Raw genomic sequence first — 19,467 nt, 5'->3', positions numbered from 1 at the left:
GATTAGCTAATGTTTGAAATGACAACCCTTTTGGTGTTGCGGGTTAAAGTCAGGAAGGAAAATTTGCTTGTGTATGTTTCTCTGCATGCTTTGGAAACTTTGAGTAGTGTCTTTTGGATTCTAGCCACATTTCACTGGAAGGACATAGAACATAGATGCAGACCAAGATATTCCTTAAAACAATGCCCAGGTCAACAAAACTATTATTTTGTGACCAATCTGTGAAAACTAAAGCATTCTTTGTTTTGCTATAAATAGGTGAAGGAATATTAAGAGAGGAATATTTATGTACCATTGCCCTTTATGTTGGGTTTTTTAAAGCCTTTAATACAATGAATTATCCAGCTGTATAGTATGAATGGTTAACACAAAAATAAACAGGATATTTGAAAAAAGAACAATTTGATATTTTGAATGGCAGACAGCTTCTAGTAGAGAATCTCTTATGGATTTCACTGGTGCTGTGATTAGTCTCAATATCTTGAAATTGCTAGTCCAATTATCTACAGTGTTGAGTATCCTCAAAGTATGATCTTCAGAATATCAAATATATATCTGATTTAGTAAGTGGCCAATTCTTAATGTTGATTTTCTGATTGGATTATATGTGGATATCCTGTCTTGTAAAGAGTGATGTGTCTTTACTGAAAACCTTGCAAGCTGCTGCCCACTCTACTCACAGATGTTTCAGAAGATCTTTTAATTGGGAAAATTGAATAATTGCTAATGTTGAATATGTGAAATAGCTCTGTTTTCTTTTTTCCCTGTTGAAATTTTCTACTCACCTAGTCTATTGTCTTAGCCTTGCTTTGTCTTGGGAAAGAAGTAGGACATGCATTTCGCCTTTACTTAAAAGTTCAGTAGAAATTACTCAAAGGAGAACATTCAGCTTGGAGAATGTTTTCTTCTGATGAAATGTGTCTATGCTATAACATGAATAGAAGGTGCAAGATGGAGACAGATTTGGACCTGGATGATGCCTGGTCAGAAATTATTCAGTACTTAATCTGCTTTGATTTCTATGGTAGAAAAGGTGCTTTTGAGCACCAGGGACCGGTTCCATGGAGAGAGGTTTCTCTGGACCAGAGGGGGCGTGGTTTCATGTATGCCTAAATCCTACGGATGGGGCTTTGCTTGTTTGCATGGCTTGGTGCCGGTCCAAGAACAGGGGGTTCAGGATCCCTGCTCCATGCTACATCATGAATTTAGCAAGGATTGTTGTAAAAATGCTCTAACCTGAGTAGTGTAATGTTTGCTAACAGATTTGCAGTACCCAAAGTATATTTATGAAACCTAGAATCAGAGGGAATGAGAAAAACGTGCCTCAAGAGGAAACAAATCAGTCTTTCTCTGGTGGAGGATTGGCAAAAGATGGAGATTGTGAGTAAATGTGTGTTGATGTTACTGCTGCTTTACTTTGAGTTAAGTGACACTTATTCCCTTATACCTCTGCATACTTAACACCTCTCGACAAGACGTCCTTTGTATCTCTTGACTTCCTGCCAAGGGAAGGGCTTTAACCAAGTTTCTGTTGCAATGATGACACTACAATTTTTCGCCTCCCGGATTGTTGTTAAATCTAGTTTCAAGTAATCCATTTTTGGCTCTGAGGAGTGAACATTTGCAAACAAAATAGATGGAATGGTCTAGTTTTTAGTCTAGATGTTAGACCTCCATATTTGCCACATTTCCTCTTTCGGTCACACCGCCTCCTCTTCTTCCGAAGATGGTCAGCACTGGAGGGAAACCTCCCAGCTGCAATGGCTACCACCCCACTCTGCTTCTGCTGCCTGAAATGCTGCCGTCAGTACCCAAAACGCTGAGCATGATTCTGACTCCACCTCCAGTTATTCCATTTCTTCCTCCATGCTCCTCCAGACATTGCAACCAATCTCTCACCCTCCATGTGAACCGCCGGTGCCTCTGCTGTTGACTCTTTCCACCACAGTAATCCAAAGCCATGCAGACTCTCCAGAACAGTTTTCTCGACATTTTCTCTCTCATGAAATATCTTCATATCCAATATGGACCGACATTCATATGAAAGTTTAGCAGTCCAACTCTGCTTTCTTGTCTCTATTTTAAAAAAGTCATTCAGTCCAGATCGCTCACTCCCTTCTATAACCCCAACACTTTTGAGAGCTGAAGCAGCTGCAGACAAGCAAGGCATCTTGAACCAGCATATGTTAGTGTTTTTCAACCTTACCAACTTCAGTTCTCAGAATATGTGGACTTCAGTTCTCAGAATTCCCAAGCCAGCAGCTTTTATAATAACTGGATTCTGTGACTATGACTGCAGTTTTAAAGGATTGCTTCGGGCCAGGGACAATGTAGAGGGAAAATCAAGGCAAATTTTTTTTGGCTGCTTTCCCCTTAATGGTATATTTTGGAGAAGCATGCATCGAAAAGGAGATGCACTTTTGATAGCTTTCTCTCATATCTTCAGAATGCATGTTGCAATTTCAGCATTTAGGCAGGTTTATTCTTTCGTGTATGTTCAGGAGAACTTGAAACAAGAATTTTGCTCCAGTTTCAGATGATTATGTATGCCTGGAATCTTTAAGAACAGATGAAGAGAAATGGAACCCAGATCTAAGAACTGCTAAATTGGAGCAAGCTGCAGAGGAATTGTATGATGATGTGGAAGGAATAGAGAGAGACCTGTAAGTGTTTCATAGACATTTAGAAAGTACATGTAGATTTAAGTTTTTGAAAAAATTTGTGACTCTTAAAATTTCAACTGTACACTACTTTTTTTAAATATTGTATTGCAGACAATCCTCTGATGCCCACAGATCATTTGCTTTAGAATCCAGTAAGTATAAAAATATTACTTCTTTTAGAGCAAAGTGGGGTTGAATATTTAACTACTTAAAGAACTTATGCAAAGGTAGTTTTAACTCTTGAAAAATCTTCCAGATTCCTAGTGAATTCTCTGCACTAGTACCCAAACCATTGGAAAGAGTATGAGTGTCTGTAGACAGAAAAAAGCATAGCTTTTTTTTCCTCTTTGAGATCCTTTTAGGAAAGAAATATCTAAAGCTTTTGAGTAGTGTGTCAGGAAACACATTCTCAAAGGTAGGTGGGGCCAGGACAGTAGTTTAATTTAGATATGTTAAAAATCACCTGATATGGTCAGATCCGATATGTTTAATAATGCCACCCTTTTGTCACATGAAATTGACAAACTGTGGCAAATTTTGGAAGAATTTGGGGTTTAATACTCAAGGTTTAGAGCAGGGGTGTCAAACTCAATTTCACTGAGGGCCGCATCAGCATTGTGGTTGCCCTCAGGGGGCCGGGTGGGTATGGCCAGGGTGGGTGTGGCCTACTGGGTGGGTGTGGCTAGAGTGCGTATGGCCTACTGGGTGGGCATGGCCAGCTCTACATTGTTCGCATCAAGGGTGCCTATGGGGGCCTGGGCAGGAGTGGGACAGATCTGAGGGTCTCTGGCAGAAGGAGGGTCTCTGGGCCAGGGCCAAGGCAGTGGGGGCCGTTCTCTCAGGATGGCTTTGCGGGCCACATGGAACCACTTCACGGGCCAGATCCAGCCCCCGGGCCTTGTGTTTGACATGTCTGGTTTAGAGCTTTAGATTTTGTACACGCTCCCTCCAGTTGGCCATAAGCCTGAAATCATTTGTTTAAAAGTTTCATATCTAGCAGCATTTTACTTTTATATTTTTTTATTGGAATCTTGGTGTTTGGTAAGCTTGGTTTTCTTCTAGGTGAAGGGTTACTAGATTGATAGTAAAACATTTACCAAAAGAAAACCAAGTTCACTAGTGACTGAGATTCCAATAGTTCAACCTACAAGCTATATAATTCATATTGGGGATTTCGCTTTGACTTGTGACACATTCAAGCTGTAGATTTGCTAATGGGTATCTGATACATTTTCTAAAAGTAGAAGGAGCATAGTACTTCTATGTTAGCTTGTATTTAATATAAACGTTCTTATTTTGTAATTGTTATCCAATGGTCTTCTGGGAAGTCACTGGCTGATTGTGATCTATTCAATGAGAGCCCATGTTGGTATGTTCTTTTTCATAACCCAGCAAACTATTCTAGGAATAAAGATTTTCCCTCATTTTTCTGTATATGTAGAGTTTATCTGAAATTGTTAATCCTCAAAGCCTGAATAATATACTCTGTCATTTCTCAGTCTGAACTTTCCACTTTGCTCGTCATTGATGGAGAGATGATTAGTTGCTTTCTCCATTTTTTCCTTAGTATATTATTCATTTCTTTCTCCCTTCTTTCAAAGGAAAGAGATATGGGTCTCTTCCAACTCATCCTCATTTTGTTAGGTTAGGCTGATTGATAGTACCTGGCCCAAGATGTCTTGGTAAACCATTTGGCTAAGCAGGTCATGCTTTTTACTGACAATCTTATTTGAAGACGCTTCAGTTAAAATATGTCAAATTAAAAAAATTACCCTTAGTGACACAATGACTTTCAAATGATAGTACTCATTCCACATGGTGAGGTTAAGTTATGGTCACTGAATTTTTAATGTTAATTTATGTGAACTTTCCTCATCAGAACAAATCATGGTTTTGAACTTGTCTCCTGTGATTCAGTTAATTTATAGACTCTTATTTATTGGTTGGTTGGTTTTATAGTATTGGTAACCTGCCCCAATCCAAAACCTCTAGGAAGCATATGACAAAATGGGTGTGTATGTATAAATCATCTTTTTTTAAAAAAAAAATCCAAACTAATTCCTTGCTCAGTCATGAAATTTACTTGATGATCATCGTTGACTCACCAAGTCAGAATATTTGAGTACTGTAAACATAAAAATGAGATTACATTTGGGCTAAACTGAGCTCTTTGGAAGAAAGGCAGAATATGAATGGAGCAGAAAATAAAGTTCAGAAGTTAGTTTATATAAGAATATGAAATAATTTGGTGGTTAGATAGATTAATCATTCTTTGGGGTTAATCTTTTGGGTGATTTCCCTACCTCATCCTTTCCTACAGGATTGAGACAATTATAGTATGCAATAAAAGCTACAAAGTTGTAGAAGCATTCTTTTGACATATTTTTGAATAGAAAACACATGCTTGTTTTATTCCATACTCCAGTTCATAGTGTTCCATATTTTATAATCTCTTGTAATTTGAAAGTCTGTTTTGTTTAATTCAGGCACTACTTTTTGGATATTCCAAAAAAGATTAGTTAGATTATTAATGAAGCGCAATAAATGGATGACATAAAAAATAACACTTTTGCTATATTGCCAAATGGTAACTTTTCTGACTATACTTTAAAATTACCAGCAGTGGATGGTTTAGCTGCAAATATAGCCTTTTATTGCTTTATATTTCAGATGATACCTATGAAGAGACATATGAGGATATTCAAAGTGAAATTCAAAGTGAAGGTTACAATTCCTCCAAATCGGAGTGAGTAGGTAGTATTTGACTGTTTGTCTGAACTTCAAGTCTTTTATAACACTGATATAAAAGGGGTAGGGGAAGCTGGTGCTTTTTTGCTAAGGCACATTAAAAAAGAGCTGTATTTAGTGCTGTCTTCTTGGAAATGGGCAAGTATGTTTACTGTGTTGCTACAGTCCCTTTTCGGAGTGTAGGAAATATTATAGAATCATACAGTTGAAAGGAATCTCAGATATCATCCCATTCAATTCCCTGCTGGGAATAGGATTTACTATATCATCTCTGATAGATGACTATCCAGCCTCTATTTGAAGATCACAGTAAGAACTCACCTCTTAATAGAGGAGCCTCTTCAACTGATTGGCTGCTTGTATAGTCAAGAAAATTCATCCTGATGCTTAATATCCATATTCTATGTGCAGGTTGTCCTCCACTTAATGATCACAACTGAGCCCAAACATTTCTGCTGCTAAGTGAAACATTTGAGGACCCAGATTGTTAGGGGCAATTAAGCTGACTTTGTAATAATGCTGCTTGGGGTGTGTGTGAAAAGCCCTAATAAGCAGGCATATACATAGAATGAAGGCTACTGCTAAGCTTGTAAGCCGCCCTGAGTCTTCGGAGAAGGGCGGGATATAAATGGAATTAAAATAAAAAAAAAATAAATTTGTTAAGTGAGTTTTGCCCCATTTTCCGGCCTTTCTTTCCACAGCTGTTAAGTGAATCACTGCAGTTGTTAAATTAGTAACATGACTGTTAAGTGAATCTGGTTTTCCTACTGACTTTGCTTGTCAGAAGGTTGCACATCATCCTGGGACATTGTGCAACTGTCATAAATGTGCCAAGTGTCTGAATTTTGATCAGGTGACCATGGGGATACAGCAATGGTCATCAGGGTGAAAACTGGTCATATCACCTTTTTCATTGCTGTTGTATCTTTGAATTGTCACTAAATGGAACTGTTGTACTACATTTAGGACTCTATACTACATTAGAATATCGATGAACAGACTAGGCCCAAATTCTCTGACTTGATACCCATCAAATTCATTGGACTTATTGCTTACAGAATATTTAACCAGCATGGCTCAACAGAAAACCCTTAATCCAATTTTGAGAGCCTAAGGTAGCGAACCCTATTACCAGAAATAATCTGCACTGTCCTTCCCTACACTGGTGCCCTTGGGAGAAAGTGGAATTGATACCTCTCCACCACTGCCAATCCTGCATGCCTCCCGCCCCAACATCTTTATCTAACAATAAGTTTATCAAAGTAGTTAAACTTAACTTGGAACTAACTTCCACCTTAAAAGCAAATCAGAAATAGATGCTTTTAGTAATAATCTTCTCTTCTCTTCCATCTTGCCCTCCCAGAATTTCTGGAAAAGGAATTATTCATTCCAGGAATTATAAAAGGTTGGTGTTCCTCAGAGTAATAATGCTAGAATATAACAGGCTTCTTCTGACTTGTTTTCATCCCGCATGGAGCATGGTTATTAATGCCTGGGAAGAATGGATTCCTAGCAGTCTGACTTCTGCTTTTAAATATGCATTTTTCTTTCAGTGTTAACCAGCTGCTTAAGCACAAAGGAGCTATTGAAATGGTCTTTGCTGTATGTTAGCCTGAACTCTTGTAGGAGATGCCCTAACATTGTCTGCCTCTGAAAACTGATTCCACCTTTAGATTTACGCACCATTTGTTTCTCTATTGTTTTTATAAATTCTAGAAAAGAGCAATTACATGTTGGGATGGTGCCAGAAGTCACAAAGTAAAGGCACGTTCACGTTCTCTTTTCCCAATGTTATGTTCCTAAACAAAGACAATGTATAAAATGCAGATACACACACACCTTCGCTTTGGTATTTGTTAATTTCTCTCTTTTTTTGTTCTAGAGATATCAAGGTTGAAAAACTTAAAAGATTTGGAAAATTTTTCAAAGAAAAATTAAAAATAAAAACCGCACATGTGAAAGACAGTTCTCGGTAGGTAATGTGTTACTCTAGTAGTAGAGAATATACCGTATGGTATGTAGAGAATATACTGTATGTTCCTAATCAAGGAACCATCAAGCAAGAAGTCACATTGCAAACAAGACTGGCAGGAGAAGCTACTCTATATACAATAAACAACCAGCAAACTTCAATCCCCCCATGCACTGATGATCTTACCTAGCTTGGTAATGAAACATCTGCAGTAAAACCACCTCAGAGAACACCAAGAACATCATCAACATCATTATCATTCATAAAAGGCATCTATTGATTAACTTAAAGTGCCAATCCTTAATTTTATTTCGTTTTGGTCACTGTGGTGGCCGATGAACCTTTGAAATGCTGGGATACTGCAATAGAAATCGCAGCACTATGAGGGTTACAACATCTTAATTGCGAGTTCAATAATTGCATGTATCCCATTGAAATATAAATGGGATATCAATGCAAAAGCTTTAGATACATTTACAGAATGGCAAGACCTTTCCTTTCCATCTTTTCTGGATTGAGTGGAAAGGGCAGAAATGTTAGTGAATGAGGAGCACTGGATATTAAGCTGAAGGAGAAAATGGTAGACCGTGTGCAAACAAACACTTTACCTCTCAAAATAGAAATATGGGCCCCCGATGGTTGCTTGACTGCATTTCTTGTTTTTGGTTGAGCCACAAATAAGTGTGACACTTCGTGTTAAGATTTAGCTTTTAGCTTTGTGCTTATCTCCATGCAGATTGGGATGCTGGAAGAAGAAAGTGATCATATTTATATGCAAGGAATTTGAACTGCATTGCTTAACTCCTCTCTTTTTATGTTAAGTAAGGTAAATCCTGACTGCCAGGTTTTCTATTAATATTGAGGACTTGAGCAGGAAATTTTAAGTTGCTTTTGAGACCCTAGGTTGTTCTAGTACCTTACATTAGTCCAAATAGCTGTCCACATGTCCAGATACTATCTGAACTAAAAAAAGTGTTTGGGAGAAAAGAGGAAGATTGAGAATGCTGAATTTTTAATATTCAAAGATAATCAGTGATTATTTTGCAATTCTTTGGGAACAGCACTCAGCAGCCAATGCAATTTAAGATGCCATTGATGGAGTAGATTATGTCCCATCTTAGAGATTTCTCAGACATGTGGGTTTGAAAGCCACCCAATGACTGAATAAGAAAAGGTTATTATAATGCCATTCGTGAAAGACATTCCTAATTCCTATTTGGCTCTTTGTGTGTTACATAGCCCTCTACTGCGTGTGTATTTTTTGGTGCATTTTTTTCACAGGTTATGTATTGCTGGTTTATTTGAGACTAGAGCTTAATATGCCTTTTCAAAATTCTTTTACTCTTTTTATGTTTACTTCCATTAGTCTTGAGAGCTGTGAAAATACTCTCTGGTTGAATATTTCCCCAATTTTTATGAATAAACCTCAGTTGAAACTATACCTTTTTTTCTAGGCTCCAAAAAATGTAATACGTTTTAGACATGTATATGTGCTGCTTTCGGGAGTCGATAACAAAAATACTGTGAAGTTCAATTTTTTCTATTGGTCCAACATTTTATTCTACCTATGCCTTTTTTATTCAGTCATATAATCTTCAAAATTAAGAGTCACACCAGTGTTATGAGCAATATAGAAATTGATGCATGCTAATTCCTGTTTGAAAATCTTAGCTGCATATGTTGTTATAAATATTATTATTTATAACCTATGCTGAAATGCACATTTGTTTTATTTATCTTCTACAGCAATCTTTCCCGTTCTGTACCAAACCTAGGTAAGCTTATATGCCTAATAGATAAACTGACTCTCTTTTGAAATAACATTTTTGGTCCTGTCGTGTCTGAGATACTTTGGAATAGGCACCCCTTTTTTATTTTGTAATTATCAACCAAAAATATATTATCTGTTTAAAACACTGCTTCTCCTTTCTAACAGATCATTTTTTTTATGATGGAGTAGTAGAGCCAAGAAGGGTTTTTTTAGCAGGTCTGCCATTGTTAGTCTCTTAATTCTACAGATTCAGTCTTTTGTAAGAATAAATTGGTCCAAAACTATTCTTTGTAGAGCTGCTTCAGACAAGTTACATCTTTTCAGATGTTACAACATTCTTAAGTTATTTTAACCCTTATTACATAGACACTAGTCCTTTAGGAAATCACTTCTAGAGTGGGAAATTCTTAAGGAAACAAATGATAATTGTGCCACTTGGGGTTTTCAAAGTTACCTTGCTCACTTTATGAATTCAAAGGCCATTCATTTTCTGGGATGCACTGTAACTTTTTAGAGGTTAGTGATTGAATTTGCTTATTTCCTACTGTCACTCCATTTGTTTTTCTTTTCATGTTGTGTTTGATAGACTGTAAGATTCTTTAGATGATTCTCTTTATAAATTCTGGGAAATTGTAGATAGTTAATCACACTCTCTGGTTTTAATTGCAGATGTCATGGACCAGGAGAACTTTGTGTATAATGACATTGACCCAGAACAAAACGATACAAAGTAGGTAAAATAGTCATGATGATATTTTTCCCCCTTTCCTATCTAACATTTCTCATGCCAGTAAGACTTTCTTCAGATCTATAAATTATATCGTTATCCTTAAAATGCATGATAACATCACTGGCTACAGTAATATAAAATGCAATAATATAGTTAATTAATTGATTATGTGCTTTTAGAACTGATTCTTAGTGACCATGTAGATATGTAGATTGTCTCCATGATGATCTGTCCCTAACTTGGTCTTTCAGGTTTTTTAGCAGTGCACCTATTACCATTGAAACTGAATCCACCCAGCTTCTTGCTGGTCATCCTCTTCTCTTTATTTATTTATTTATTTATTTAGATTTATATACCGCCCTTTCCCGAAGGACTTCCACCTGCCTAGCATTAGAGCTTTCTTCAGAGAGCTGGATCTTTGCATAGTGTATTCAAAGTAAAATAATTTGAGCCTGATCATTTGTGTCTCTAATGAGAACTCTGACCTGATTTGTTTGAACATCCATTTGTTCATGTTCTTGGCTGTCCATCATATTCTCAGGACTTTTCTCCAACACCAAGGTTCAAAAGTGTCAATGCTATTAAGGTGAATATAGAAGTATTAAGAGAGGTCCTTTTTTGCCTTGGAATTTATTTTTAAAGACTCCGATGCACATCTGGAACATTTTTGGAACATATTTTATTCATTTATTCACAAAACTGGTATCTCATCTTTCTTCTATGACGGGTGTCAAACTCATTCATTGAGGGCCGCATCAGCATTGCGGTTGCCCTCAGGGGGCTGGGTGGGTATGGCCAGGGTGGGCATGGCCTACTGGGTGGGCGTGGCTGCAGTGCGTATGGCCTACTGGGTGGGCATGGCCAGCTCTACATGGTTTGCATCAAGGGTGCCTATGGAGGCCTGGGCAGGAGTGGGACAGATCTGAGGGTCTCTGGAAGAAGGAGGGTCTCTGGGCCAGGGCCAAGGCAGTGGGGGCCTTTCCCTCACTGTTCCCAGGATGGCTTCACGGGCCGCATGAAACCACTTCGTGGGTCGGATCTGGCCCCCGGGCCTTGTGTTTGACATGTCTGTTCTATGAGGTCAAGTCAGTTTACTTAGCATTTCTCCAATTTCCCAATTGTCAGCCATACAAGATCCAGTAGATCACACCAAGAAACTGATGCTTAAAGCTACTTTTATTAAGATTGGCTATAGTAATCAAATCTTGCAAATCTGAATATGGTGCTTTTCCTCTTTCTTCTACCTTCATGTGAATCTGGGGAGTATCTGTCAGATACGGTTTCATACCTTTTCTCATCCTTGTTGGAACTTCTGCAATGTTTATCTGCTCATTGCCTTCATAGAGCTGCTTCCCTTTCTCCAGAAGCGTCATCCTCTTTACTTTCTATATTAATTCTAGTCCAACTCATGGTATCTCGCCATTTTAGCTATACAGATTTTGTTACATTTCCTTTGGAATATTCTCAGGATTCCTGAAAATGAATTCCCGGTAGCCTGTTCAAATTGCATTTCATTGAAATCTTTGGAGTGAAACTGATTGATAAACAAGATAAAATCCAATGTAAGTTTGAGAGAAGCAGTTTGATGTACTGATTAAATATCAGGCTAGAAACCAGGAGACCGTGAGTTCTAGTCCCACCTTAGGCAAAAAGTCAGCGGGACCTCTGAAGTGTCCATTGAAACTCAAGTAATAAATTGAAAATAATTTTAAGGTAGTGATGAGGTGTAGGCCAAGTCTTGAATGAAAGGTAATATATTTGTTGCAGGAAGTAGTTGCTTCGTTGAGTGTTCCCAGTGACTTTATTAATAAATTATTGTTTTTTAAATTCTTTAATTCTTATATCTGTAAAGACTTGGTGTAAACTTCCAGCAACCTCAAATATTTAATATTTTAAACTTACTGGATGGTGTAGATTTGTTTCCCTTGTACAAAACCAGCAACTGTGTACAGCCAGAAGCAGAGTTTTCAGAGCCATGCAATAAATGTTTCTCAGGCATTGTAAAGATAACATTTCCATCTGTCTTCCACTATGGAATTTAAATGTTTTTCATCCTAATTTTTTATTTTTCTCTACCCTAGTTCAGTCTTGAGATTTTTCAGTTAACACACAAAATTTCAGCTAAGCTCTTTGGTTAATAATATGAAACTGAGTGCAAACGGTCATGTGTGGCAACTTTGTTGGTAGGGTAGGTGACTCTGCAGGTGATATATGTCAGCGCTGATAATAAAACTGAACTAGTTCTTCAGCAGCATGAGAATAATTGAGTATTAAATGCATTTTTGTGGGGAATGGAATGCTGTAGAGTCAAAGGCTGCGTGAAATTCAAATAGCCTTTTAATTCTAGCATCAGCTTTTTTTGCTTGCATTAAAACAAAATCCCTTGTAACTTTCCGGCTGGGTGAAAGCTGCTCGGTGCTCAGCTTGCCACCTATTGAACTACAGGTCTGGGTGATACTGTAACTACACGATTCCTGTTTGAAAATGGTTTTGTGATTCAGTGGCGCATGAAATGAGGCCTGTTGTGTGGTATCTTAGTTGATCGCACAGATACTCATTGTCTCTCTGGAACCCCAGCATTCTCTGACATCCCTGACATTAGGAAACTGTGTTTCACTCCCCTTCTTCTTTTACAAGAGAGGATATTTGTCATAAAACTGGACATTTACATTTCTTTTCTTGAAAGGAAGAGAGAGAGAAAAGCAAACAACAATCATGCAGTAAGATAAAGAACATTAGATGCATTTACTTTTAAAGGGATGGGAATTTCTAAAAACATTTTTTGCATTTCTATTATTTATGTGAGAAGCAAAATATAAAGTACTACACAACGTTTAATGCTATTCAACAGACACTTTTTACTGTTGCATATTTTAAGCTGAAATTTTACATCTTTAAAAATACAAAGGTGGAAGATTTGGTTGACATCAGGTCTAAATCAGGGTGATCTGAAGTAGCCAAACCATAGTTCAATTTACCACAATCCAAATTGTGGCGCCTTTCTTCTTCTGCCTTGGGGGTAGAGCTTAACCAACAGAGAAAATTGATGTAGTTTAGGAAGCTAACATTTTTGGGAAAGCTTGTTTTCTTACTAGCAAATGTGTCTCCAAACACACAGTTGATTTGTTCAGTTTATTGTTATGCAGAAAAAAGGTTAGGTTCCTGGCTTCAACGTCATTTGAGGATCTTTCCAGATAAGGTCTATGATGCAGTTTTGGCAATGCTGAATAATCCTGATTTTTTTTCTCTCTCTCCATGGTTCTCATATGTTGGATTTATTCTGTACATGTGTCTTTCTTAGAAATCCCTTTAAAGTCAAGAAATACATTGTAGAAAAGAATAACAAGATGACAAAGGAGGAACAATCGTTTAGAGAAAGATTTATGGTAAGTTTCTTCTTCTTTTAAATAGCTTGGAAGATGTTGGCATGGTTACTGTTGTGTGTATGATATATGAAAATATGCTGTGCGATTTGTCATCTCTTGTCACAATACAGAACTATGAATAGCAACATTCCAGAAAACGATTCTTGTTACATTATATTGTCATTAGAAATATACATAAATTCTTAATGGTAAACAAGAATTCTGGACTTAAGAGAAAAATCTGTGAAGGGTATATATATATATTGTTTTTTTTATATAGTAATTTTATAAAAGATTATAATTACAATGGTAAAAAACAAATACAGACTGAAAAAGTAAAAGAAAAGTAAAAGGTGTAGAAGAGGGAAAGGGGAGAAAAAAATAAGAATATAGCGAAGAAAAAGAAAAGAAATATATAAAGAAGTATCAAAAATTTTAGTAACTTATCCCCTTCTCTTAAAATACAGCAAATGATCTCTTCTTCCCATATCCCATCTCTTATCTATAAACAAATCCATAAATATCTGTTCATTTCAGTCCTAATGTCAGCAAAAATCCATTTAGGATTACCAGGATAACAACTTACCTATTTTAACCCTGATCAAATGAAACAACTTTATATTCCTTCCTCTTAACTTCGAACATTGCAAACCTAGAATAGAATAGAGCTGGAAGGGACCTTGGAGGTCTTCTAGCCCATCCCCCTGCTCAAGCAGGAAAACCTATACCATCTCAGACAGGTGATTGTCTAGTCTCTTCTTAAAAATTTCCAGTGATGGAGCACCCACGATTTCTGGAGGCAAGCTGTTCCCCTGGTTGATTGTCCTCACTGTCAGGAAGTTTCCCCTTAACACCTTAAAACCTTCTTTTCAGTTTACCACCTCTTCCCACAAAGTATATATTTTCTGGGAAAATTTCACCTGAGAACTGGTGCCACTTCACTTTTCCTTCCTGCTGTCCTTTCCATTCCTTGGACCTGTCGTGGAAGATGGGCGTGCATACCCCAGGGTTGCCCAGATCCTGGGGCCAGCAACGGGAAAAAGAAGACAGATAAAGTCACCTGAGGGTGCCACAGCTGGGGTGGTATCATCAGAGAGCAGCAGGAATAGCTAGTAGAGTATAGGGCAGCCAAAAGGGCAGAGATGGTGGGGAGAGATAGGCAGTGAGTGGGAGTTGGAGCAGAGACAGTTTGTGCAGGGCAGGAAAAGATGAGGTGAGACTGAACTTTGAGGATGGTCATAACTACTCTTCATTTAGCACTGTCCTAACTTTGAATGGTGACTGAATGGTCATAGCCCAAGGCGTTCCTGTATACCAAACCACTTTTGAAATTGGCACTCAAAAGTATGTTTAACATGTATACAACGGCACTGAAGTAAGTGATGTATGGCCATTTTTCAGACTTTTGACTGTTTCAGCATCTCCATTGTCATGAGCTCAAAATTCAGATGCTCGGAAACTGGTCCATATTTATGACAGTTCCAGTGTCCCAGTGTCAAGTGATCCCCTTTTGCAACCTTCTGACAAGCAAGGTCAATGGGGAAGCCAGATTCACTTAACAGCCATGTTACTAACAGAACAACTGAAGTGATTCACTTAGCAACTTAGGCAAGAAAGGTTATAAAATGGGGCAAAACTCACTTAACAACTGTCCCATTGAGCAGCAGAAATTTTGAGCTCGATTGTTGCCTCCAGAAATTGGGAATGCTCCAACACTGGAAGTTTTTAATAAAAGTTTGGACAACCATTTGTCTGAAATGGTCCATAGGGTTTCTGGCTAGAAGACCTCCAAGGTCCATTCCAACTCTGTTATTCTGTTATAATTTTGTTATGGTCATAACTTGAGGACTATTTATATGAAAATGTTTAAAATCTTTGGTATTCTCAGTGCATCCTATCCAAACTGTATCTGTAGACCTGATCTCCATTAAGTTGATGTGAATTGTAGCTTGCTTTCTCTCCCCCCACCAACTTTTACTCTGCCACAGTACAATAAGGAAATCACAGTAATAAATGCAGCAGTTGCGCACTGCTCAAATACTCCTATCAGAGGAAACCTGGATTTGAGGATCTTGCCTGGAGAACAGCTTGAAGTTATAGACATCACTGAAGGAAATCAACTGATATGTCGGAATTCTGAAGGCAAATGTAAGGTTTCAAAAGGAGTAAAACTGAAGAGTTGAGCATTTTTGCAAATTGGGCATGTTTGGTATGATACAGAAGTAGTATATAAAGAACTATACATAGTTTTTGGACTTGGATATTTTTTGACTGTGGGTTTGAATGGTTTGTTTGTAAAAGTGTGACTAAAATTTCTAAGAAAACTCATACTATAATAATGTATTTTATTTTATCCTTTCCTAGATGGGTATGTGCTATTAGAACATTTGAATTTCAGGTAAGTTTTAAAATGACTCAGTTCTAAAACACGGGATTAGCTAAAATCGGAACTAAAATCGGAAAATTCAAAGCTGTAGTTTTTCTATGGATGACACCATTTGTATGCTAGAGTAAATGTAGCTTTGTTTTTTTTCCTTATACCAGGCACTAGTGCTGTACAACTAAAAGGCAACGTTTTGTAGGCGCAATATAGTGAAAATAATCATTTATATGAATTTTTCTTGCTTGTGAAAGAAAACAAAAATGGAGAACACACTCAGCCTGAATTCTTCAGAAGCTTACAACTGCTACCGCTGATTGTCATCAAAGTGACTTTTAAATAACACTTGATATTTATGTTATCCTATCCAAAGTTTATCAATCTAGATACACGCTGAGATACAAATAACTTAATGTCATTGTCTGTAAAAACATGTTTTTTAAACTTTGTTTCAAGTTACAACTCATCCTAGAGCAGCTCTTTTTAATGGTAACAGCCCCGGGCAAAACTGCAAATTTCACTTGGTTCTTTGGATATTGTACTTAGTATTTGTGTGCAAAACATATTTTCTGCTATCGACACATTTTTTTATATGTATTTTGTCAATGTTAGGAGTATCACACGTGGATTTATAATTAATTCTGTATTTAACCAGTGTAAAAATTTGTGGACTTAGCATTTAGAGAAACATCGGGAGATCATTTAATGCACTATTTTTAAATGTAAATAGGAGAAATAAAATATGAATTGGCAACTAACACATTGCTGCTAAGTGTACAGTTTGACAAAACTTTGCAGAATTAACCACATAATTAGAAGTGTGTACTGTTTCAATTATTTTTAAAAAAACCAAACAATCGTATCCAAAATGGTGAATGTTTACCAATATAATGAATACTGAAATCAGAATAAGTTACCTTTCTGCTGGAAAGTCCCATTTGCTTTAAATCTGCTGTCAAAGGATGGAGACAGAGGGCAGGAAATATAAAGATGAAGATCCATTGTGAAAACAGATACAGTACCTGCCTGAACAACTTTGATGATACCCAAAGGAACTGGATTTACGTTCTTCCATAACAACTTATGGTCTGGCAACAGTGTAAAAACTGGTGCCTCTCAAGTAGTTCTCATGGATTTTTGTGACTAAGGGGAATAATCATTCTGGATTATGATATCATTGGATGGATATATATAAAGATTTCGCCCATATTTGGGTTGATGAGTTGCTCAAAAACACTTGATAGATAGATGATAGATAGATAGATAGATAGATAGATAGATAGATAGATAGATAGATAGATAGATAGATAGATAATTATACACACACAGGCAGTCCTTATTTAGTGACCATTTGCAGTTATGGTGGTAATGAACAAGTAACTTCACAACGAATCCGCAGATTAATGACCTTCACAGGTCTATAAAGCAAAGGAAAGCTGAAGTCAGACCATAAACAGAGTCACAGATTCACTTAACAAATTGCCAGTCTCCACCATATTCGCTAAATGAGGACTACCTATAACAAACTTGAATAACACAATATTCAATTTAATTTAATGCAAATTATAAATTGATAATGTGCCATGTTTATTGCAAACTAAATTTCAGTTGACACAATGGTAGTTGAGTCTAATGCAAGATAAGACTTATTAATTTTCTCAAGGAGCCACATAAGAAACTGAGACTGTTATGGAGGGCTGCCACCAAGGGCTGGGCAGGGATGCAGCTTGTAAAGTGTGGACTAGTGCATGCACAGTTGTCATTGCGGGTTTTAGATGCTAATTGCTGCTGTGCAAAATGGAAAAAATGTTTCCATTTGAGGAAAGCCCCTCTCCCCAAAAAAGAGGGTCATTATGAAGAACTAACCAGAATATAGGACATCAGGTATAGTTTGCATATGGTTTTCTCTTATAGCTTCTCCTTTGTTCACTTGATTTATTTTAAATATTTATGCAATCTGTCTATAAGATTTCATGGTAAGTTATGGTCCATTAGAAAGAAATAAAAAATTCTAAAACCACTTAAAAGTAACTGAAAGGTGGTCTAAGCAACAATCTTAGGTAAAATGAGGACCCAGATTGTTGGGGGCAATTAAGCTGACTTTGTAATAATGCCGCTTGGGGGCCCCCGAAAGCCCTAATAAGCAGGCATATACATAGAATGAAGGCTACTGCTAAGCTTGTAAGCCGCCCTGAGTCTTCGGAGAAGGGCGGGATATAAATGGAATAAAAAATAATAATCTTGCTACCACTTTGCATATTACCTAGTTTTTTTTAAAATCTTTACATTTCATTAATAAGGATAACATTTATTTCCAGTTTCCATCAAGTTAGAAGCAATTGCCCCATTTTCCTTAAAATATGTCAAACAGTGCAAATTTGAATAATACAACAATGATGTTATTGGCCTGCTTGTATTAAAGTTTAAGTCGAAGGAAGTGACTTGAGTCTACTGATCAAGTCACTGGGGGAAATGTAAAACAAACAAGCTAATAAGACAACGAATACAAACATCGTGCCTATTTTTGAAGGTTGTGTTGATTATCACATTATGGTTGTGCTTTTTCTGTGAAGAATATTACAGTTGGATAAATTTAATGAATCTTGTATCCATGTTATTTACCAAATGCACAACATGGACAGGCAGATTTCTACTTATCTTGCTCCAAAACAGAGCAAGGTGAAACACAGTAGGGCAAGGGTCCCCCAACTCACGGTCCATGGGCCGGTACCAGGCTGCGGCATGCCAGCAACCGATCCACATAAACAAGCAAAGCCCCATCCGTGGGGTGCAGGCAGCACACAAAACTATGCACCCTCCGATCCGCGGAAAAAACCTCTCTCCATGGAACCAGTCCCTGGTGCCCAAAAGGTCAGGGACCTCTGCAATAGGGCATACATCCCTACATGTGAGTGCCAATAGGCTTACTCAAAGTAGGCTAAAGTGAAGTTTGTCATAAAAAATAGCAAACTATTGCCAGCAACAACAAAAAAATGGAATTTGAAAAATGGTTTTCCAAATTTGTTCTTGGTCATAGAATATTGTTTTTGCTTTTAATGGCAATTCCCTGGAAGCTTACGTTTTCTCTGAGCACAGTCTGATGAAAACAATAGCCACTGCCACAGTATTTATATTTCTAAAATTTTAAAGTATAAAAGAGCTGAAAAGTTCACGAGTAACTCATGTGTTTACAAGCTTATAATCTGTTTATTAAAGTGCAAATGTCAACCATGAAATAACATGCAATGAGATACAATAGAGATAGGTACATGGAAACTTCAATTATCCAGGTTTTTTTAAAACGATAAAACTGAAAAAACCAGTGTGCTTGTGCTGCCTTCTTCTAAGTTCTTATATAAGTCGAACAAAGATCAAAATGATCTGGACTACCTCCTCTATAAACAACAATGAAACATGAAAGCCATCGGTGCGTATTATTTTATGAAATATAGGGATATTGACAAAGTCTGCTGTGCCTGGTTATGTGAATTCTATGAATTTTCTCATTATAAACAAAATCTGAGGCAGAACAATACTTTGTTTTCTTAATTCCACCAGCTGATGTCCTTAAAAGTGACCTCCACTTAATATTTAGTCATCTTGTTTTCCCCTTACTTACCTTTTAAGGAGAAACAGCCCCTTGCCTCCCCCAGTTTTTATGAACAGATTAGTAATGTCCTAAAGTGAAGTCCTAGATGAAATTACTCTGAGGAACATTTTGACTACTGCAGCAAACAATTTAAAGACTCTCCAGACTAGTTTACAAACTACGTCAAATCATTTCAAATACAATTCTTGTTAAGAATGAAAACCTCTCTATTTCTCCCAAAGATGCTTT

The 19,467-nt window shown here is 37.2% G+C and overlaps 1 protein-coding gene across 4 annotated transcripts in view; it reads left to right on the top strand.

The window, feature by feature from the left end:
• Positions 1–17,844, top strand: part of FYB2 (FYN binding protein 2) — a 30,775-nt gene extending 12,931 nt beyond the window's left edge. For 2 of the 4 annotated variants that reach the window (XM_083359636.1, XM_083359637.1), the window contains exons 7-18: positions 1,263–1,380; positions 2,531–2,663; positions 2,775–2,815; positions 5,334–5,409; positions 6,775–6,816; positions 7,294–7,383; positions 9,130–9,158; positions 9,824–9,884; positions 13,186–13,270; positions 15,238–15,397; positions 15,614–15,647; positions 15,794–17,844. In XM_083359636.1, coding sequence (XP_083215762.1) covers positions 1,263–1,380; positions 2,531–2,663; positions 2,775–2,815; positions 5,334–5,409; positions 6,775–6,816; positions 7,294–7,383; positions 9,130–9,158; positions 9,824–9,884; positions 13,186–13,270; positions 15,238–15,397; positions 15,614–15,647; positions 15,794–15,800 — 876 coding nt within the window. In that variant the 3' untranslated portion in view covers positions 15,801–17,844. The remainder of the gene's footprint in view (positions 1–1,262; positions 1,381–2,530; positions 2,664–2,774; positions 2,816–5,333; positions 5,410–6,774; positions 6,817–7,293; positions 7,384–9,129; positions 9,159–9,823; positions 9,885–13,185; positions 13,271–15,237; positions 15,398–15,613; positions 15,648–15,793) is intronic. The other 2 variants (XM_083359638.1, XM_083359639.1) reach the window with 2 other exon arrangements.
• The last annotated feature ends 1,623 nt before the right edge of the window (positions 17,845–19,467 follow it).

Source organism: Vipera ursinii, assembly GCF_947247035.1.
Source record: "Vipera ursinii genome assembly, chromosome: 3".
In the NCBI taxonomy this organism is placed as follows: domain Eukaryota; kingdom Metazoa; phylum Chordata; class Lepidosauria; order Squamata; family Viperidae; genus Vipera; species Vipera ursinii.
This window is presented reverse-complemented; position numbering and strand designations above follow the sequence as displayed.